Source organism: Hyaena hyaena, unplaced genomic scaffold (genome assembly GCF_003009895.1).
Source record: "Hyaena hyaena isolate Hyena2069 unplaced genomic scaffold, ASM300989v1 scaffold_15, whole genome shotgun sequence".
NCBI lineage: Eukaryota > Metazoa > Chordata > Mammalia > Carnivora > Hyaenidae > Hyaena > Hyaena hyaena.
Genome location: NW_024080647.1, coordinates 4,912,109 through 4,935,069, shown reverse-complemented (window position 1 = coordinate 4,935,069; position 22,961 = coordinate 4,912,109). Strand labels below are relative to the sequence as shown.

The window sequence follows — 22,961 nt, the reverse complement described above, 5'->3', positions numbered from 1 at the left end:
AGCCACTCTAAAAATTGATACTGAATTACAAACTTTATACCCACTTTTCAGACATAAAAAAATCTTATTAAAGCAAATTATTTGACTTACACTCTGAGGATAAAGTACGTTTAAAAATTAAAAATTATTAACTACAATTTACATTACAAAGCAAATTATTTGATAATCTGACATAATAGGTTACATATAACTATATCATTTTAAATCTATAAAATGAATCAACATAAAGACTCACTGTTTCTGAGATTTAGTTCTATATTCTCATCATGAATGATTTAAAGACAAAAAATTCAGGGGCGCCTGGGTAGCTCAGTCAGTTAAGCGACCGACTTCGGCTCAGGTCATGATCTCACTGTTCGTGGGTTCGAGCCCCTCAATGGGCTCTGTGCTGACAGCCAGCTCAGAGCCTGGAGCCTGTTTCGGACTCTGTGTCTCCCTCTCTCTCTGACCCACCCCTGCTCATGCTGTGTCTCTCTCTCTCCCTCAGAAATAAAGAAAACATTAAAAAAAATAAAGATAGAAATTCATTCCATTTTCATTTGTTTTACAGAATATTATACATAAGAATTCTATAAGTACTGCTAATAGTTTAAGTCTAATTAATATGAGTCATGCTACTGTTGTTGATGTTAATCTTAAAATTACAACTACTTTATAGTTTATGCCCCAATTCTCTCCAAAGGCATGTGAAGTAAATTAAAATGTATATATGTTATACATATGTAAGTGATGAATTACTATACTGTACACCTGAAACTAATATAACACTGTATGTTAACTGGAGTTAAAATAAAAACTCTAAAAAGATTTATATACACTACCTTTATTTTTATTTGTGAGAGAGGGAGAGAGAGAAAGAAAGCATGTGTGAGTAGGGGGAGGGCAGAGAGAGAGGGAGAGACAGAATCTGAAGCAGGATCCAGGCTCTGAGCTGTCAGCACAGAGCCCATCTCAGAGCTCAAACTCACGCACGAACTGCGAGATCGTGACCTGAGCCAAAGTTGGCGGCTTAACGGACTGAGCCACTCAGGCACCACTGTACACTACTCTTTAAATGTCTTTCTATCAATCTACACTAGACACACTACAAATCTGAGAAAAACCTGAGAGAAACAATGTTGCTCACTTCAATAGTGCATATGGTTTATTTTTTAGAGTTTAAAGAAAACAACTGATCATTGAATTTCCTGCTACTTATGATCAATTGCTACAAGTCATTGAAAGTCCTGTTGTATACATATGCTTTTCCAGTATTATCCATTCCTTTCCTGTCTTAAACCTCATTCCACAAAACTGGGCTACCTTGACTCTGAGAGATTAATGATAATAACCTATCTTTCAATTAGAAGGTGCTTCCATTTTAAGTAGATTTTTCTTTAAATACAACACACACATACTCTTACAATACTAGTAAAAATATTTTACTCATTTTACTTATGAAGAAACTAAATCTCTGGCAGGTCCCATGACTTGCCCAAGGTCAAAAACTAGCCAAGTGGCACACACAGTCTGGGTTCAATCCCAGATTTACCTACCTCAAAGCCAATACTTCCACTTGACCACAATTATCTCCTTAAAAGATTAAGAGACAGGCTCAAAAGCAGAGGATCTTCTCTGAACGTTTACATATCTTTTCTGAGAGATCTATCACCACACAGTACCTACAATTCAGTCGCTAACTGAAATATAAATGAAGAGGGTCTTTCTGCTTCATTTAAACTAGGACAGGCTTACTGGCAGGTAAGAAACAGAATGGAAAAAGAGGCTTGCCTCAACATGTCTCGCCTAGACCTCTGTATCTATATGGTTCCCCCAATCCATTTTTTACAAATACGCATATCTACCAAACAAGGCTATGCCCGACTAGGCTGTAGTCGGGTGCTTTTCCGTACTGCACTTTTCGAAGACAATTTATAACATTTAATGTCGAGCTGGGAGACCTGGTTCAATATGCCATTCTGGCACTTTCCAAACATCTGAAGTACCATTTAGGGGCAACGAATCCAGTTCCACCCTTTCATATAGGTTGTGATGCTTTCCCACTTGGGGGTACCTATCCGGCAAGGACTCTCGGGCGAGAAAGCAGTAAAGGCAGAAGTGGAGAAGCACACGGAAGTTGGGTGGAGGGAGGTCTCCTTACCCACTCTTCTGCCCTAGCTCCGCCAAGGGCGGCTCCCCGCGGTGCCCAGCCGACTCACAAACCCCCACAACCCTGGAAGCCGTGCTCCGTTTCAGGTGGGTAGGCAAGGGAAGCAAGGAATTGCCCCAACCACTCTGACGAGGTCCATGCTCCCCTTTTGGACCCGAGGATGCTCCCCGTTTCAGAGGGAATCCTCCAGGGGGCAAACTCCCGGTCCACTCCGGCCGAAGTCTTCTGCATCCGAGGGAGCGCCTCCTCCGCAACCTCGAGCTGGCCACCCGAAACTCTCCGCCAGCGGTGTCCCCCAAACCCCCCATTCCACCCCCGCAAGCCGCCAAAGACACACACGCCGGCCTGCGCCCCACCCAGGATCTCCGCCGTCCCCCTCCCCAACCCGGAGAAGGGGCCCCCACCAGCCCCTACAGACGCGCACACCCTCAGGCTCTTGCCTCTAGGACCCCATCGAAGCCGGAGTGAGTACCTGGTCTGGCCGTACTTAGAGGCTCAGAAGGGGCGGGCGCGGTCCCCTCCCGGAGGCGCCGAGTGCTTCTCTACCCACCCGCAGTGGTGGCTTCTCTCTTTCCCAGCAGCGGGAGGGAGGAGAGGTGCGGGAGGGGAGGGGGGAAAGCGAGGAGCCGGGGGGCTATAGAAGCCGAGCCGGAACCACTAATGCTGGCCCCACCCTCGGCCCGGCGCAGAGCACCCTGGCGCTCCCGATAGGACAAACTTAAAGCAGGCAGTGAGAAATGGACACCACCACTTCCGGGTCATCCCCGCTACTGCCCCTCCCTAGCAACCGCGTGGGGTTGCTAAGCGGAAGTGCCTTCAAAGACAACCACCCCCATTTCTTTTGGAACTACCAAAAGGTAGTGCGAGTGGGTGCTCATCTTCGGCAACACCCTTTTACCTTTTGCTCCTGGCCTTAGACGGGACACACTTCGCTACCAGAGACACGGAGCCCAACTTGCTTTTCCCTTCGTCTGTAGTCCCCCCGCCAACCCTCAGTCACTATATACACCTGCTCCCTCCCGCTCTCAGTCGCAGGCCGACCTATTGGCTCTTCCTAAGGCTCGCTTTGGTCCCTCGTAGGAGTTATTTTCTGGCGATTTAGCAAGCATCTCCCTCTTGTGGATTTTCAGTTATGTTTCAACTGGGTTTAAAAAAAAAATCTTCAATGCTATGAAAGCTTTTTCAGGCACTTCCTCCTGTGACAGCCTCTGAAACCGACTGCTGAGAAAAGTTTTCTCTTCACCTATCTTCTCTGAGAATTACACGTTTGTGTACGATCTGGAAATAACCTCGCTTCAGTGGAAGGGAAAAACAACGATTGGCTGTCAATCTTGTAGAATGATCTTGATTCTTAAAAATGAGAAAAGGTCAAAAAAGGCCAGTAATCAAGCTGGGTAAGGAGGAAGATGTTTAATCCTCCACTCAAAACAAACTTTCATACCTACACTGTGGACAAGGAAAATGTTATGAGACCTCATTTATTCTTCTGTCAGGGTAATCTGGATTTTGAAAGTATTCAGGGGAAACTGTGGACTATGATAAGACCCAATATAATGAATCCTAGCTTTAGAAACATGACCCGTAACATGGGTGTCTAGGTGGCTCAGTGGGTTAATAAGAACCTGACTTTGGCTCAGGTCATGACCTCAGTTTGAGTTCTAGCCCCATGTAGGGCTCTATGCTGACAGCTCAGAGCCTGGAGCCTGCTTCAGATTCTGTATCTCCCTCTCCCTCTGCAACTCCAGCGCCTGCACTCTCTCTCAAAAATAAAAATTTTGTAAAAGAAAAAAGAAAAATGACCCATATATCTATGGCACTTAAATATTCAGAGGAATGTAGTTGGGTATTTAGAAAAAAAATTAGTACAAATCTTGGATGGACTTTCTTATCTTGGATATGTCTGCTTAAAGCAGCAAAGCTTGGGGGCACCTGGGTGGCTCAGTTGATTAGGCATCCGACTCTTGATATCTGCTCAGGTCATGATCTCAGGGTTGGTGAATTCAAGCCCTGCATTGGGCTCCTCACTTAACAGCGTGGAGCCTGCTTAGGATTCTCTCTCCCTCTCTCTACCCCTCCCCTGCTCTCTTTCTCAAAATAAATAACTTAAAAAAAAAAAAGGCAGTAAAGCTTGAGTAATTACTGAATCTGTTCTATATTCCATGGCTGTGAGTGTACTTACAACTGCTGGCCCCAATTTTATTGGTTTGATAGCCTCTTAGTCACCAGTATTGAACTGTTGTCCACTTCATCTGGGGCAGAGGAAATAAGCTTTGGTAACTTAAAAGAGAGCAGGTCTGTTGGTTTCCTGTACACATGAGACAGCATTAAATTGATTTACCCTAGACAGTTCAGCAAAACCTTTAGGAAATCACTTGAGAATCAAGTTAATAGTAGGTGGCTTACGAAGTCTAAAACATTTCAACCTTTGCTATGGACATGCATATACATGGAAGTTGCTATGGACATGCATATACATAAAAAATTTCAAATGGAATCTGAAAACATCCAGTAATTAATAGTTCTTTTAAAGAGGTACCTGACTGGCTCAGTGAGTAGAGCATGTAAGTTCGAGTCCCATGTTGAATATAGAGAGTACTTACAAAAAAACAACAAAAAAACCATGGCTGTAGGTGACAAGTTTTAAACCTAATACCATGACAAAATAGAGGATAGTATTTCAATTGCCAATAGAATAAAAAAAATTTTAATTAGGAAAACAAAACTATTGAGCCCTATGAGCAATGACTTAACTAAAACTATGGTGGACTTAGATGTATCTATACCTTAAAACAAGATTATGGTAAATGTGTTATATAGAAAGAAATACTTTATTGGGTAGTTAAGATTATATGTGGTAGTGGCCAATATAGAAATGTAGGTTCCTGTGCATCATTCATTTTTCCCATTGCCTGAGGAAATGAGTTATAAAAACATTCATTTAAATCCTCTCTTCCTACAGTTCTCTTTTATTATTCAGCCGCTTTTGCATAGGTGTATCAATAACTGATTTAGCTACTAAATGATCATACAACTTCTATAATTCTATCATTTTCAGCTTAGTCATTGCTTCGAGACCTCTAAAGTTGTACAGCAAAATCCACACCTAAAACTATGTGGGTTAACTACATTTTCCGGATTTTGTGAGCAGTACTGGAGGGATATTCTTAATACAAACCATAACTAAGACAGTGCTCTCAGATCTGGACTAGATGTCAAATAGCTTTCAAAGTCAGAACAGTTCTTTCATCCTGTAGATCATCATGGGACCTCCAGTCTTTTCTCCCCAATCTCTTGAAAGTTTTTTTCATTTTTTTTAATTGTCCCTTATAATCATTTAAGAAAATTAGGGTATCATGGGCTCCTGGGTGGTGCAGTTGATTAAGCATCGGGCTTTTGGTTTTGGCTCAGGTCATGATCTCACCATTTGAATTTGAGCCCCATATTGGGCTCCATGCTGACAGTGTGGAGCCTGCTTGGGGTTCTCTCTCTTCCTGTCTGTTCCTCCCCCGATCATTTTCTCTCTCTCTCTCTCAAATATAAATAAACTTTAAAATTATTTTTTTAAAACCTAGGGAGACTAATGTTTATTTTTTAAAAACCTAGGGAGACTGCCTGGCTCAGTCAGAAGAGCATGAGACTCTTAATCTCCGGGCCATGCGTTTGAGCTCCACATTGGTATAAAGATTATTTTAAAAGTAAGTAAACAAATAACATTTTTAAATAGTTTAAAAAAACTAACACTCAGGGGCTCCTGGGTGGCTCATCTGGTTAAGTGGCTGACTTCAGCTCAGGTCATGACCTCATGGTTGGTGAGTTCAAGCCCCACATCGGGCTCTGTGCTGACAGCTCAGAGCCTGGAGCCTGCTTCAGATTCTGTCTCCCCCTATCTTTGCCCCTCCCCAGCTCACTCGCTGTCTCTCTCTCTCTCAAAAATAAACATTAAAAAAATTTTTAAGCTAACACTCTGTTACTCAATAATTAATATTTAAGTGTTCTTAAATTAATATTTAAATACTCTAGAATTCATTGCCATCTCCAAATATAAACAATACCCAAACTAGAGTCTTAACAGTTAGTGAATACTTGGGATTGGTTAGAAGAAATGTAGCCCCAATTTACCACTTAAATGTCTAAGCAATATATAACACAAAAGACACACTTAACAAAAGGACTCACTTAAGACACATATGACATAAACAATAGAATGGTTAGCCTTAGGAAGAGAAGAATAAAGGCTAAAGATGTGACAGCTATCTTGAAATACCTAAAGGTTATAATGTGGAAGGAAGAACTTATGAGTTATTCCAAGGACAGACACAAGTATAAAAGGAGGGGAGTTAGAGAAATTATAATTTTTAACTCATAACATTTTTCATAATTAGAATCGCCAACTAATAAAACAGTTCACCTAATGAACAGCTGTAACTGGCTTTGGTTGAACAAGATGAGTTCTTGGTCAGTGAAGTTTTGATTCACTGATGATCTCTCCCACCTCCGTTTGCTATCCTCAAAGGTAAAAAGAACCATTAGGACAATGTTGGTTGGACCAAGGCCCAGCTGAACATTCAATTTTTCTAAAAGTGAATTAGCATGACACATTCTAAGTACAGTGAAATCTGTAAACAGTGTATATATACATATGGAAAGGTTCAGAAAATTTAGGCTTTATTTTCTGCTTTTTAAAAAAATGATAAGCATTTGTCATAAATCTTTGAGCACACACACAACTCTAACTATAGTACTGCTCTTCCTTGAAATTAAGTAAATGCAAAATACGTATGATCCTCACAATGGTCAAAAATTCCAGGAAAGTAGTTTTTTTTTTTTTTTTTTTTATTTCTAGGAGAGAGAGAGACAGCGTGAACAGGGGAAGGTCAGAGAGAGAGGGAGTCACAGACTGAAACAGGCTCCAGGCTCTGAGCTGGCAGTCAGCACAGAGCCCGACGCGGGGCTCGAACCCACGAACCGTGAGATCATGACCTAAGTGAAAGTCATACGCTTAACCGACTAAGCCACCCAGGCGCCCCTCCAGGAAAGTAGTTTTAATCGTTGTTTGGCAAAGATATTAACACTAGTATTAAGTTTTAATAATATATTCAAGGAGGAAAACCAGATTAACTTTGTGAAGCGTACAAAATTACAAACTTAAGTTTAATTATCTTTTTAATGTATAAATTTTATTTTTTGACTCAATTTTCAATGGAAACAGGGAGTCTGTACTTCCCTTATGTTGAGAAGAGGCTAAATTGCCAATATTTTACAAAAGTTTTGACAAGGAAGCAGATTACATGGAATCTCTGACTGACTAAAGTGAGACATCATTATATGTTGTATATTTGGAAAGACTAGGTACTTTAGGTCAAATTTTTTAGAAACAGTTGCATATCACTATTAGACTTCATTGGACACAGCACCATAAGGTTTCTCTCTCCATCAGTGAAAAACAGCAAATCAGGGGTGCCTGGGTGGCTTAGTCGGTTAAGCGTCCGACTTTTGCTTAGGTCATGATCTCGCAGTTCGTGGGTTCGAGCCCCGCGTCGGGCTCTGTGCTGACTGCCAGCTCAGAGCCTGAAGCCTGTTTCAGTCTGTGACTCCCTCTCTCTCTGACCCTCCCTGGCTCACGCTGTCTCTCTCTCTCTCTCCTAGAAATAAAACATTAAAAAAAAATAGCAAATGAGGTTTCAGATCCATCAAAAGTTGACTTTAATTGAGTTGGTTTGAGCTACTCCTTAATAAGAAAACTAATTATCAAGGAAGTACTGTAGTTAGGATAAAAACTTGGCTCTCAATTCGGTAATATTCTGTTTAATATCCATCTCTAAAAGACAAAACAAAGAAATATAATCTACAATCATCAGAACTTAGTTTGGAAGTGGATAAAATCAGGTCAATGCACTGATTTGTATTTGGAAGGGAAAAAAATAGAAATATCTAGTATATAATCTTAGGAAGCACACAAATGGATAATCTATTGTGAAAATAAGTATTCATTTATTAACAATGAAGAACATACTTGTTAAAACATGGTAAACTTTGACAATAGAATTATCAGGAAGCAAAAAGTGTGATGAGGAAGCAAGAATTATCAGTTACTTAGTTATATTATACCCACCTCTTCAATTATACCCCTGGTTATCTTAAAATATATAATGGTGGCTCTAAGTACTCTAGACATATCCCTGGATTTATGGCATGATTTGCCTTTTATGTTTTATTGATTTCCTATTTGAAAAGTATAGGCCCAAAAGGTTGTATTTTATGATACTGAATCAAATTCATTTACAGGAAGATTTCTCTCTTTTAGTGTAGTCTATGAAATCTTCCTGTCTAATTCAAAAATTCTTATTTTATCTGTTTTGTTGTTGTTAGTAGCTTTAACAGCTGTTTAAATCCTGAGGCCAAATTGCCCTTAAGGAGAAGATACATAGCCATCTAAATTTCTTCCACATTGCATCTTTGGCCCTCTTTCTTAAAAAGGGTATAGGTTCAGTTTACTTAATACTGAGTTTTTTTAACGTGCAAAAATCTAACTCTGCTTCTTAAAGCAAATAAAAGGAACAAAAATATGGCACCATTCCAATAATCAAATGCCAATAAAAATGGCAGCAGTACAAAGCTCTAAGAAAATCTCAAATACAGCAGATTTGTAATTAGAACACCAGCAATGATTAATTTTTAGCAAGAACAAGAAGTTTAATAACAGGTAAAAGAAACCAAATACTGCATTATATTGAATACTAAGGTAAGTAACCATAATGAATCTTACAAATTCTCCAATATCATAATCACTTGCTTTTGAGTAACTCTATATAAGCCTCATTTTTTAAATTAAATGCCTATTCAACAAAGCTAATTGGAACAAATACATTTATGCAAATTTACATCCTAGAATAATAAACAGACGACAATTAGTCAAGGATGAATTAAAACATTTCTATTCTTTTTCGTCATCTGTGTCATCAGGTGGCAAAGGACATGCTCTGTGAAAAGAAAAGAGAACATCAGTAGTTGCCTGAGTATCAACTGGTTAAAAAAAACAGTTATCAACCTATATAAATGATGAAGCTTAATTGTGTAATGGGTCTCGTCAAGTGAATAGAAATGAGAGAAAATTAAACTCATTAGTTGACAAACACCTACAAATTCCAAGTACTAGAGCAACAAAATTTTTATTTTGCCTGTTAATTTGTCAAATCAGTGTTTCTCCTTTAGGATATATTGCCACTTTTATTAAAAAGAGAATCTCTAATTCTATAGCATCTTCTGTCAACAGGTTAAGTGGATTAATAAACAGTATAATCCTTCATACAGCAAGGACTGTGTGATAATAAAAAGCAAAAAAATTAACCAATCCATTTGAGCAGAGAAAACATACCAAGTTGTCATATTTGACTATATATCCTTTTGAACCATATAAACGTAGTACCTAATTGGAAAAACCTCAAAATTGGTTCAGTTTGCATAGGGTAGTTACAGCTTTTGCAAATGGTAAAAACAATTTACATTATCCCAAAGCCATTTTGTACTCATTACTTTTATAGAGAAGTCCATGAAAAATTTAACCATAAAGCAGAATTTTTTTTAGAGCTGATGAAGATCTATGAGATCTTTCCTGAAATAAGCAGTTTTCAAATTAGATCCCATAAGCCTAAATGGTAATAGAGCTAAGTAGTGAAAGAAGGAAGCTAAAACAAAGGTATTCTAACTTGGTATGAGACTATCATTGACTTACCTACTATTAGATTACCAAGAGGTCTTCATTGTATTTTCCTAGAAGTTAAATCAGGTTAACAAATGAACACTACCATGAGCCAGGCATAGTTTTTGCAAGGACCTGCTGTACTTTATGTATCATAGATCTTTCTATTCAAGGTTTTAAGTAGATAGTCTTTCTTCATCTGACTTCCCCTCCATGCAACTGAAGTGAGTTTTACCTGCCTTTGTGAGAAAAAGAAAGCTGTAGGAGTAGCCATGTTTCAGATTATTAATTAGGGAGTTTATAGCAGAACTTCTTCTGATAAACTGGTAATTTATTATCTACTATCAAAAATAAATCTATTGAGGGCGCCTGGGTGGCTTAGTCGGTTAAGCGTCCGACTTTTGCTTAGGTCATGATCTTTCGGGTCGTGGGTTCGAGCCCCGCGTCGGGCTCTGTGCTGACTGCCAGCTCAGAGCCTGGAGCCTGTTTCAGTCTGTGACTTCCTCTCTCTCTGACCCTCCACTGCTCACACTGTCTCTCTCTCTCTCTCTCCTAGAAATAAAGGGGCCTAAAGGAATAATATAAACCTCTATTACTTAGTTTTATGTCATAAATTTTATTATACCATGGATCAAAGTTCTTCATGAGAATAGATGTGTAATCTTTCTCCATATAACTGAAAGCCTGTAATATAGGTTTTATTATGATGATCAATGTTATAGTCATATTTGGCTACATTGCCAAATATTTTGTTTCCTTTAGTAGAAGTCACAAATAATTCAAGAGGGTCGTAATATATTCTAGAGCTAATATTGACTATTAACCTGTTATATCAGAATGAGAAAGAACAAGGTGCCAGACAGTGACAGGGAACTAGAATAAACTTACAGAATCATGAAAGCAAGTCTATTAAAATCCAATATTTAGTTACTGATCCAGAGTTTGACATTCCTTTTAAATATCTCATAACAGGGATGCCTGGCTGGCTCAGTCAGATGAGCATACAACTTGTGACTTCAGTGTTGTAAGTTTGAGCCCCATGTTGGGTGTAAAGATTGCCAAAAAGAGGTGCCTGGCTGGTTCAGTCAGTGGAGCATGCAACTCTTGATCTTGGATTGTAGGTCTGAGCCCCATGTCAGGTGTAGAGATTACTTAAAAAAAAATCTAGCGTGCCTGGGGAGTTCGTCAGTTAGGCATCCAACTCTTGATTTCAGGTCAGGATCTCATGGTTTGTGATAACAAGCCCCGCATCGAGCCCCATGGAGCCTGCTTGGGATTTTCTCTCTCCCTCTCTCTTTGCCCCTTCTCCACTCATACTCTCTAAATAAATGAATGAATGAATGAATAAAAAAAAAAAAAAAGAAATGGTTTAACTTAACACTTCTAGTGGCTATTATAGCCATACTGGATACTATAACATCTAAGCATCAGTGTGTGAATATGTGAACCAAAAATTTCATGGAGTGTCTATTTCTTTAAAAAAAATTTTTTTAATGTTCATTTTTGAGAGAGAGACAGAGCTTGAGCAGAGGAGGAGCAGAGAGACGGAAAGACACAGAATCCAAAGCAGGTTCCAGCCTCTGAGCTGTCAGCACAGAGACACATGGAGTTCGAACTCACAGATGGTAAGATTATGACCTGAGCTGAAGTCATGACCTGTGCCCCTAGTCACATCATTAATTTTGTGTCTTTCTCTCTCCTCAGTCTTGTATGTGAAACTCCCAGCAGATTTAATATTGGCATTTGTTTTCTAGTCAAATCTTTCAGATGTTCTGTAAGTCAGTCCACCTGGGGACTCATATTTTCTGTGTTAATAAAGAGTGGAATGAGTAGATCTGATCAAGACCTGTGTTTTCCTTGTCACATTGGACTTCTAGTCGCATATGGATTGGGCTTTAGAATATGCACTGATGAACAATAGATGTTCCTTGGCCTGGGTCTGTTTAACAGGAGAGATATAGAAAAGCAAGCAAGACTACAAGGAGAATGCCTGCTAACTACAGGGTGCAGGTGGACATCGTAGGCTCAAAGGACCTGGTGTGCTGGTTAAAGGAACACGTGAATAAATCTGTGTTGATAGGACAGTGCCAGAAGCAGCAGCCCCAGACTGAGCCTGGCCACCATTCCCTTGCTCATGTTGGTGCCCTGTGTCCTGGGTCAGACTTGCTGCTTGGTTTGTTGGAGGATCACAGGCTCCTGGCTGGTAACAGGAGAGATAGCTAGCAGGGTCTTAAATCACGGGGCATCATAATGACCGTGATATGGCACCATCTGGCCACTCATGCTCACCATTCCCCTTATCTCCAGTCAAATAATCTGTTTATGAACCACAATTTTTCAAAATTGTTTAAAAAGCCTAGATCCTATTACTTATAACTCTATTTTTTAAAAAGTGGCTTTTCTTTGCCTTTTTTTTCAAGTGGCATGCATTATTTTTGTCCTGATTCTTAAAAGTATGTTTGTTGTTGAATGAATATTACCTAGAAATAATTGCTACTGATACTTGGTATGTTTTCAGTGCAGAATTTTTGCTTAACATCTATCTTGAGTATATTCCTGACATTAAAAGCTTAAAAAGCATGATTCAATAATCTTCTTTAAAAAGTGTGTACATTCAACTCTGTATGCATGCAGTTTTATTCCCACCTTGTTTTGTTTTTGAAGTATTTTTACGTATTCTTAGAGAAGTTGGAAAGAAAATACACCATGGTGTTAGTTGTGATTTTCTACGTGATAGGGATTTCTAGATTTTCCCACTCTCCTACATTGGTTATTTATTTCTTGTGGAAGCTGAACTAGTTTTTTGAGGTGTGGACATAACAGAATTGATGCTACATAAACCCACATAGAAATTGCTTTTTTGAAAAAAGATTATAAAAAATAGTAAAAAATTAAAGAATAAAGACAGAAAGTTCATGGTTAATAACATAGCACAGATTGGGAACTGATCCTCTGAGTGACTGAAACAAGTAAAAATAATACCTTTCAATGATGTTTGAAATTTAGGAGTGACTTAGAAGAAGAGAGTAGTACAAGTTTGAAAAAACCTCTGGTTTGTGTCTTCTTATCTGTTCAAGGAGAAACTTTAAAGTTACTCAATTCCCACTTGTCTTTTATTTTCAAGAATACAAGCATTTTGGGGCACCTGGGTGGCTCAGTCAGTTAAGCATCCAACGCTTTGTAGGTTTGAGCCTCATGTTAGGCTCTGTGCTGATAGCTCAGGGCTTGGAGCCGGCTTCAGTTTCTCCCTCTCTCTCTGCCCCTCCCCTTCTGGTGCACTGTCTCTCTCTCTCAAAAATAAATAAAACATTAAAAACAATTTTTTAAAAGAATTTAAGTATTTTCTTTATATTCCAGAATGAAAAACTTACTTTCTTTTTGCTTTTCCTAAGCCACTGCTTCCTGCCTCTTCAGGAATCCGATTCTCTTTGTCAGAATCTTTAGGGGACAGCCTGAAGAATTCTCCGATTCCTTTTTGCCACTTGGGAGTTGGGCGCACACAAACTGGATTCCCTCCTGCATACTTATTTTCGACTATAAAATATAAACAGATGGAAGTCAGAACTAAGGATACAATTGCCATTCCTTAAAGGGAAACAATTCTTTAACATCAAATCTAAAGAGTATATGGTATTATGTTCATCTTAAAATAATTAGAAAATGTGAGATGATAAAGCTGCATTTAGTCAATAGTGTATTATACATTGGTCTAATATAATGTATAATATTTTATTAATCTTTTATCCTAGGAGAATAAAATTAACACAATTTTTACAACTGGCAAATATTCTTCATAATTTATCCACAAGCAGAGCTTGTGGCTCAGGTCATGATCTCATTGTTTGTGAGTTCAAGCTCCATGTCAGGCTCAGTGTTGAGTCAGGTTCTGTGCTGACAGCTCAGACCCTGGAGCCTGCTTCAGATTCTGTGTCTCCCTCTCTCTCTGGCTGCCCCCCACTCGTGCTCTGTCTCTCACTCTCTCTCAAAAATTAAAAAGAATTTTAACAATTAAGCATGATACATTTTTTTCCTAATATGACGTAGGACTGTGTAGTGTAAACCACCAAAATATTACTTAACAAAGTCATTTAGTTAAAGCACCTGTGAAAGGCAAAACAAATATACAGCAATGTTAATGAAAGGTGCCACAAAATTAGGTTTCACTTTTCAAGGTTCTTGGCTCCTTTTCAGTTCATAAGGTAAATCCAAGTCCTGATTTTTTAAGTAAGTTCTACATCCAATGTAGGGCTTGAACTCATGACGCTGAGGTAAAGAGTCACATGCTCCACCAACTGAGCCAACCAGGTGCCCCAATTCCCTATTATTTTAAAACAGTAATATAGAGGAAAAATTTTTGCCTCTTAATGAAATAATGGTTAGAAGAGCAAGATGTGCAAATTACTGAGTCACTACATAGATCTTTTACTTTAAACACATTTGTCACAAACTCTCCCTGTTAAAGAAAACTTAAAAAGGGTGCCTAGGTGGCTCAGTTGATTAAGAGTCTGACTCTTGATTTCAGCTCAGATCATTATCTCCAGGTTTGTGAGTGTGATCCCTCTGTCTGGCTTTGTGTTGACAGCTTGGAGCATGCCTGAGATTCTCTCCCTCCCTCTCTCTCTGCCCCTCCTCTGCACTCTCTCTCTGTCTCTCAAAAATAAGTAAACTAAAAAAAAAAAAAAATAGAGATCTTTAAAATGCATTAAGGGGTACGTGTGGCTAACGTATATTCATTTAGGGCCCATTCAGTTGACTCTGGCAATGCTCAGGGGACCAGACAATGGGATGTAGCCCCAAGCGGAATTTAATGGTACAGGTATGGAATATTCTCAATAAATTCATCACTTTTAAACTTTTGACACTTTATAAACTTTATATATATCTTTATATCTAAAGAGAGCAAATTAGTACATATATATATTTCCTTAGTAAATTGTTTCTAATAAAATATTTGGAACAGGCGGAAGTTTAAGTTAACTTAAGAACCCATGAAGTTCTTCACAGTGCTTTCCTGTATGTTCTTAACTAGGCCTTGTGGAATTAATCTTCCTAACTGCTCAACTTCCTAGGAAAGGAATGAGGCACCAGATGGCATGATATTTTCTCAACCTCTCCTTGCACAGAAGGAACAGTGTGAAACTATTTCAACGGGCCAAGTTTTCCCTCCTAATGTCCCAAAGGCAGTATCAGGAGCTGCAATTCGAAAACACACAAACACACACACACACACAGACCACGCTAAAAAACAAAGAAACAAAAATACATGCAAAAATGAAAACAAACGTTTACGCTAAGCAGACAACTTGATTAGCACATTCAACTATGGTCCTAATTCCTAATCTAGTAAAAGGGAGCTTAAATAGCCTCTTACAAGAAAAGGCCATCTGTCAGTATTAAAAATAAAAACACTAAACTAGAAAAGAAAAATAGGTTTGAAGATAAATGGAGTCCATCCTTAAGCCCGAGGCCTGAGATTCTTTTCGTGACCCCCAACTTTACCCCAACCCATCAAGCGGCCAAGGACCCCTCAGTATATCAGAGGGCAAGGAAGAAACTCGAGTGTGAGAATCTCAGAAAATAAATTCCAAGGTGGGTCAAGGGGCTTGCAGGTCAGAACTGCGGTGCCCGGCCTGATTCCCTTTAGAAAAGGTTCCTCCAAGAGTTGCAGGGGAGCTTTTTACCTTTCCTTGACGAAAGTGACGCGGAATTAGTGGCAGAAGTGGAGGAACCAAGCACCTTCCTGGGGGCTCGAGAAGCCACCACTGCGGAGAGAGGAAAGGAGACATTCAAAACAAGGCTGTACGGTTCGACACGGAGTCTCAGTGCCACGTTCTCACCGTGGTCCCCGACCCCGCCGCCTGGAGAAGAGAGCCCCACGATACAGAACAGCAGGCCAACCATCCTGTGCCAGCGCCCCTCCTCCCTTCTGGTAAAGAGGCCTGGCCGCTGCTTCCTGAAAGGCTGTACAATTTTGGCTCACAGGGCGGTGGGGAGCCCTGGCCTCTCTCGCCCTCAGCGGGGCTGCTGGGAGAACCCTCTGCCCCCCACTGCCTTGCTCAACCTCCTCACCTTTTCTGTAGGTGCCTGGGACACTGTCCGCTTTAGTCCGCACCATGTTCAAACGCGAGTCAATGAGAGCAATCAACCGACTTTCCAACCGAGGGTGTTTAACTGGACAAGGACCCAAAAACGAATCTCCCGCCACAGTTTATATTGGTCTCTTTCCCGCGCACTCCACGGACTCTCCGGGGAAGCGGCTCCCATTGGTTTAGCGCCGTCCCCCCACAACCAATCGCCAGTGTCCAGCGATGACAGCAGCGAGGCTTGGCTCAGTACCATTCTGTCCATCAAATTTGCAGAAGCTGGTGATTCGTACCTGCCCCAAGTGGGAGGTGCCAGGGCGCTATTTCGGGGTGCCCCAAGAGTAAATGCTAAGATTTTGAGTTAGGGAAATAGTTCTGCTTAGAAAAAAAGACTCTGGAAAAGAAAAAGAAAAAGAAAAAAAGACCCAGGAATTACATTTCTTCAAAAGTTACTACAGGGTGAAATACATGGTAATTGACTCCAGGAAGAGAAATCTGAAATGAAGCGGATTTTTAAATGCAAATCAAAATAAAGAGCTTAAAACAAACAAACAAACCACCTTCAAACGAACTTTTTCTACAGGGCCCATAACAAAACAATTCTATGGAATGTTAGAAAAAGAAGGTATTTACAGGACTTTTCTAAGTTTTTAGTTAGTATGGTGTGTAACTAAAGAAAAAAAACGGAGTAAATTCTATACACACACACACACACACACACACACACAAAGGAGCAAAGTAATAAAACATCTTCCAGAGACCTATGTGGTCTCAGAGTTCCTTAAAAATATGCCAAATGTGGGGCGCCTAGGGTGGCTCAGTTGGTTAAGCGTCTGACTTCGGCTCAGGTCATGATCTGTGGTTCGTGGGTTTGAGCCCCGCATTGGGCTCTGTGCTGACAGCTCAGATCCTGGAGCCTGTTTCAGATTCTATGTCTCCCTCTCTCTGTCTCAAAAATAAATAAACTATATAAAAATTTTTTTTTAAATATGCCAAATGTGCTAAGGGTACATCCCTGGCACACAGTGATTATAAATCTATATAATCTATTTTCTGTCCCTATGCCTATCTTCTAATTACTCACAATACCCCTGGAGAGTGATTTTCACTCTCTGAAAACCATGCATAATACATGATCAGAGGAGTTTGCATTGGGATGTATTTTGTTAAATGCTCACTTGAAAGGCAATCCTGACAATGTACGCACTGCATTAATTCTCTCCAATAAATTATGCTTGAACTCTCAGAAAATAGGCTACTCCATACTTCAACAGAATCAACAACCACTTTTTGTTTTAGAATTAAAGAATCTTAAGATCTAGACAATAGGTGAAATTACATATTACAATTATACTAATCGTATTATAATTCAATTAATTAATTATAATAGCAGGAAATGTATTGGAAATAACCTGTAGCTTTGTCTATACCTTGGAGTCTAAGACTACATTAGAATTCCTACCAAAAAATCAACACACCCCAGGGTATTCCTTTCTTCTCTGTCATCACATCCTTCTCAATACATACTTCTTCAATGCACATCATTTCCTTTTCAGTTAAAGTGGCTTCTTCTACAAAGGCCTGAATTACTTAATTCAAACTCATACCCCAGGTCCCTGCAGAGATTAGAACAGCATAGAAAATCTGCTGATCTTCCTCCTGGTTCACATGCCAAGTAAGTGGCCAGAAATAATTGCAAATATACCTTGGCACACATGAGCAGTTTATCACCATAGCTATGTTTGTATGTCTTTTAAAAGTAGGGAAAAAACATATTAAGGTAAAAAAAATCAAGAAACAAGCAATGATATCTAGCAAAAATTCTTAAAAAAACTTTTTTTAACATTTATTTATTTTTGAGAGAAACACACACAGACTGTGAGAAGGGGAGGGGCAGAGAGAGACACAGAATCCAAAGCAGGCCCCAGGCTCCCAGCTGTCAGCACAGATCCTGATGGAGGGTTGGAACTCACCAACTGTGAGATCACGACCTGAGCTGAAGTTGGAAGTTTAACTGACTAAGCCACCCAGGCACCCTGCAAAAGTTCTTAATTTAAATGTTTACTTTAAGGAAGTGCCTCTCCTTTATTTAAATAAAATACAGAGAATTGTGTGAACTTGAAAATTTCAAAGGCCTAGGGCATTGAGAAAAGGTGTAGTGTATTTGCATGAAATAGCTGCCTATATTTATACGAAAAAATATCTTTAAGTCATGTTAAATAGGTGTGCTTGCTTTGCTCAGGCAGAAGGGGGGCACCTGGGTGGCTCAGTTGGTTAAACGTCTGACTTCACTTCCGCTCAGGTCATGATCTCAGTGTTTTGTGAGCTGCAGCCCCTCCTTGGGCTCTATGCTGACAGTGCCTGGAGTCTGCTTAGTCTCCCTCTTTCTCTCTACCCCTCCCCCACTTGTGCTCGGTCTCTCAAAAATAAACATTTTTTAAAAATTAAAAAATAAATGATAATGACTGTAAATGCATTGCATTATATCATATATATTACAAACTAGAGATTACAATCATCAACATATGCTTTATATAAAAAGAATACCTTTGGGGCACCTGGGTGGCTCAGTTGGTAGAGCATCCGACTTCGTCTCAGGTCATGATCTCAAGGTTTGTGGGTTCGAGCCCCGCGTCGGGCTCTGTGCTTGCTGACAGCTAGCTCAGAGCCTGGAGCCTGTCTTCGGATTCTGTATCTCCCTCTCTCTCTGACCTTCCCCTGCTCATGCTGTCTCTCTCTTTCTCTCTCTCAGAAATAAATAAAACATTAAAAATAAAAAGAATACCTTTATTCTTAAAAAAATTTTTTTTTAATGTTCATTTATTTTTGAGAGGGACAAACCATGTGTGGGGTTGGAGCAGAGAAAGAGACAGAATCCAAAGCAGGCTCCAGGCTCTGAGCTGTCAGCAGAGCCCCATACAGGGCCAGAACACACCAACTCGTGACCTGAGTGAATGATGGACGCTTCACCAATTGACCCCCATAGTCTTTAAAAAATTTTTGATGTTTTACTTATTTTTGGAGAGAGAGCATGTGCAGGGGAGGGACACAGAGAGAGAGAGGGCAGAGGATCGGAAGTGGGCTCTGTGCTGACATGCTGACAGCAGCAACCCCAGTGCAGAGCTTCGACTCACAAACTGTGGGATCATGACCTGAGCTGAAGTTGGATACTCAACCAATTGAGCCACCCAGGCGCCCCCAGAATACCTTTATTTTTGAGGACCTAATAATTCCATCATAATTTATATGATGTACTAAGTCCTATTGTAAAAAAAAAAAGTCATAGTCTCTGTCCTCAAGAAGTTAACATTTAAAATGTTTATTTATTTACTTATTTAGAGAGAGCATGCATAAACGTGCAAGCCAGGGAAGGGGCAGAGAGGGGGACAAAAGAATTTCAAGTAGGCTTTTCGCTGTCAGCGCAAACCCTGATGCAGGGCTTGACCTTAGGGACTTGGAGATCATGACCTGAGCAGAAATCAAGAGTCAGACATTTAACTGACTGAGCCACCAGGTGCCCCAAGAGGTTAACATTTAAATTATGGGAACTGAACAGATAAAATGTAGAAGATTTTTATGAACAAAATTTGTATCCACTATTAATAAACATTCACGAGTATCTGGGATTTCTTTAAGCTATAGAATATATTTTTCGTTAATAACAAAGACAATCTACACCCAATGTACATCAATACACTTACATGATTTCCATTACTTATATCAATGAAAACATTAGCATAAAAACGGTGAAGCAGGATCCAGTTAATGTAATGATTACTCTAGATGGCCTAATGGAAATGAAGAACCTATAAATGTAAAACAAAGTCAGTCAATTAAATTTATTAATGGGGGCGCCTGATGGGCTCAGTCGGTGGAACACGACTCTTGATATGAGGGTTGTCAGAGCGCCACACTGGGTGTAGTGTTATTTAAAAATATTAAAAAAATTAAAAAAATATAGGGGCGCCTGGGTGGCTTAGTCGGTTGAGCGTCCGACTTTCGCTTAGGTCATGATCTCGCGGTTCGTGGGTTCGAGCCCCACGTCGGGATCTGTGCTGACGGCCAGCTCAGAGCCTGGAGCCTGCTTCAGATTCTGTATCCCCCTCTCTCTCTGACCCTACCCTGCTCACGCTGTCTCTCTCTCTCTCTCTCCTAGAAATAAATAAAAATATTTAAAAAAAATTAAAAAAATATATTGATGAAATATATCAGAGGACATTAAGCTCTCCAGAACAGTCTGGCTAAATTTTCCTCAGTCCACTGTCCCAAAGGAGTGGAGTAGTGAAACATTCTAGTCTGGTCTTCTTGGGTTGAAATACCTTTGAGTTTTAAAAAATCACTGCAGTATGGGCAAATAGGTTAAATAGGTGATGGGGATTAAGGAATGCCCTTGTGATGAGCACCAGGTGTCATACGCAAGTGTTAAATCACTATATTGTACATCAGAAACTAATATTACTGTATGATAACTAACTGGAATTTAAATACAAAACTTAAAAAAAGAAGCCATTGTTGGCAAAAAAAAAAAAAAAAAGAGTATTACCTGAGTTAAAAAAAAATCACTACAGAGAATTTATGTCAACGTTCTTGAGAGCCAAATCCCAGCACCTGTTTTATAACAAGTTTTCCCCCCTGGAGTTTCCAGAGTTGTTTTGGCCCTCTGGGAAATGACCTAGGGACCTAGCTCAAAAAAAAAAAATTAAATAGAAAAGGGTTCTAGTAATGTGAATCTAGTATTGGACCATACAATTAATAAAACCACGACCACCAAAGCAAATCCTTACAGCACTTATTCTAGCTTGCAAGTGCTATTTTAAATGTTTTACATAAACTGGAACAATTTTTTTAAAGTTTATTTTGAGAGAGAGACAGAGGGCATGAGCGAGCAAGAGCGCGTGCAAGCAGGGAAGTGTCAGACAGAGAGAGAGAGAGAGAGAGAGAGAGAGAGAGAGAGGCGCCAAAACAGGCCCCGAGCTGCCAGCGCAGGGCCCTAAGGGAAGCTGGATCGCAGAAATTCGGAGATCGTGATCTGTGAGGGAGTCAACAGTCCCATGCTTAACCCACTAAACCTTACCCAGGTGCCTCAAACCAGAACAAGTTAAAAGCTGGGCTCTCAATTACAGAGTTTTATTTTATCTTTTCCTCAACTATAGTTTTTATAGGTAATCACACTGTCTTCTCAGCCGAATTCCCGATTCTCGAGTCCTACATCTTACCATGCGGAAAAATCAGGCGCAGATGAGCTCTGGCACCAGCGTAAACACACCTGGAAGCGGGAAGGAGAAGGCGGCACGGGTGGGAGGGATCTGTGCTGGGGGCGGTGCCACTGCGAGGGGCGGTGCAGGCTGGCGGAACCCGCGCGAGCGAGGTCGGTGTTGCGAAGGGGACTAGTCCAGCGCAGGACGTGGGGCTGTTGGAGCCCAGCTGGTTCCGGCTGGGAAAAATGGCGGTGGCTGGGGCGGCGTCCCGAGAGCAGCTGGTGGGCTGGTGTACCCAGCAGTTACGGAAAACTTTCGGCCTGGATGTCAGCGAGGAGATCATGCAGTGAGACCGTTTGGGGTCCGAGGCGGGAAGGAGCTCTGGGATGTGCACTGGCTGAGTGAAAGGGGAAGCGGGAAGGACTAAAAAGTTGATGAGAGTGAAGAAATAATAAAAGAGCTGCTGTAGGTCTCTAGGCGCCGAATTTAACCTCCGGCTTTACAGTTTAGCTTCTGAAATAGGTTATTAAGCTCCACAATCCGCCGGTGGGGCCTTTTTTTCTTAGGAAAACGCTAGATCTCTGATTATTAGATCTGTAAGACTGTCCCTGGAGCCAGTTTCCTGATAGATTCTGGAGAAAAGGGCCAAGGCAAATTGTCTTCCCCAAATCCCTTACTCTGAGCATTTGAGTTTGCCGGATCTGGGTGGTGTTAAATAGGACCAGAACTTTAAATGGATGTGGCGGTTGTAAGGTGCAAATAGCTCCTGACTGAGGAGTCCCATGTTCTATTTTGTGTTGTCATTTACCAGTTTTGGAATCTTGGGCAACTTTTTTTTTTTTTTTTGAATCCTGGGTTACGTGATTTCCCTCTCTGTACCTTTGTTTCCTCATGTATAAACTAAATAGTAAGGTTTGTCTTTAATACTTTGATTCTTATAAAGTGGAGATGCTGACATAACTTAGTATTTTTCTTTCAATTGTTTAACATGTTTGTTGCACTACTAGATAACTGGTGCTGATGGCCACAAAGGCTGTTGAGACTGTTGGGTTCTGCCTGGTTGATGAGTGCTGAGTGGGGGTAATTTAGGGTGTTGTGAGAACATGGAGTAAAGGATTCCCACTAAGATTTGAGAAACTTGGAAGGTTTACTTCAAGGATTCACTTTCACCTGAAAACTAAAGGGTGCGTAGGTGGAAGTGCAGTGCTCAGGCAGGGGGGAAAACTTTTGTAATAGTTGGGCTTGATCAAGGAACCTGAAAGTGTTTTTTCTTTTTTTAAGTTTATTTATGGGGGGGAGGGAGGAGTGGAGAGAGAGAATTACAAACAGGCTTGGTGCTGTCAGCACTGCCAGACACAGAGCTAATTCCCACCAACCAGGAGATTAAGACCTGAGCGGAAATCAGGAGTCAGACCCTTAATGACTGAGCCACCTGGGAGCCCTGAAAGTGTTTCTTGATTTGATTACTTCTTCATTGATGGCGAGATCTAAGTTGCAGTTTCTAGGACTTGTGTAGGAAGTGAGTTTTCAGGGACATTCGGTGGCTCGGTCAGTTAAGCATCCCACTTCAGCTCAAGTCATGATCTCGTGTAGGAAGTAATTTTTTAAATTTGGGAGAAAACAGACTTGTTAGCAAGGAGAGAGTTAAGAAAGCCTGTTTTAAATGTTTTTATTTTAGGGGCACCTGGGTTGCTCGGTCAGTTAAGTGCCCGACTTCGGCTCAGGTTATAATCTCACAATTTGTGGGTTCGAGTCCCACGTCGGGCTCTGTGCTGACAGCCAGCTCAGAGCCTGGAGCCTGCTTCAGATTCTGTGTCTCCCTCTCACAGAAA

General features: G+C 40.5%; 3 protein-coding genes across 14 annotated transcripts in view; 1 reads left to right on the top strand and 2 right to left on the bottom strand.

Moving 5' to 3' along the window:
- CSNK1G1 (casein kinase 1 gamma 1) overlaps positions 1–3,114 on the bottom strand; it is a 188,168-nt gene extending 185,054 nt beyond the window's left edge. For 9 of the 11 annotated variants that reach the window (XR_005525838.1, XR_005525841.1, XR_005525840.1 and 6 more), the window contains exon 1: positions 2,622–2,822. The gene's annotated coding sequence lies outside the window, so the exon portion shown is untranslated. Of the gene's footprint in view, positions 1–2,621; positions 2,823–3,047 lie in introns of those variants that run through there. The other 2 variants (XM_039219050.1, XM_039219093.1) reach the window with 2 other exon arrangements.
- A 5,006-nt stretch (positions 3,115–8,120) lies between these two features.
- PCLAF (PCNA clamp associated factor) lies at positions 8,121–21,185 on the bottom strand. Of its 2 annotated transcripts, XM_039218641.1 has the most exons (5): positions 21,148–21,185; positions 15,918–16,325; positions 15,530–15,610; positions 13,220–13,382; positions 8,121–9,129 (listed from the first exon to the last, which is right to left on the bottom strand). In XM_039218641.1, the coding sequence occupies exons 2-5, from the start codon at positions 15,961–15,963 to the stop codon at positions 9,084–9,086; spliced, it is 336 nt and encodes a 111-aa protein (XP_039074572.1). In that variant the 5' UTR covers positions 15,964–16,325; positions 21,148–21,185; the 3' UTR covers positions 8,121–9,083. The 2 variants fall into 2 exon arrangements, with proteins under 2 accessions (XP_039074572.1, XP_039074578.1); XM_039218647.1 differs by lacking the exon at positions 21,148–21,185 and having other exon boundaries at positions 15,918–16,468.
- A 136-nt stretch (positions 21,186–21,321) lies between these two features.
- The window catches only part of TRIP4 (thyroid hormone receptor interactor 4), a 72,467-nt gene continuing 70,827 nt past the window's right edge, over positions 21,322–22,961 (top strand). The window contains exon 1 of the mRNA XM_039219514.1: positions 21,322–21,475. Coding sequence (XP_039075445.1) covers positions 21,375–21,475 — 101 coding nt within the window. The 5' untranslated portion in view covers positions 21,322–21,374. The remainder of the gene's footprint in view (positions 21,476–22,961) is intronic.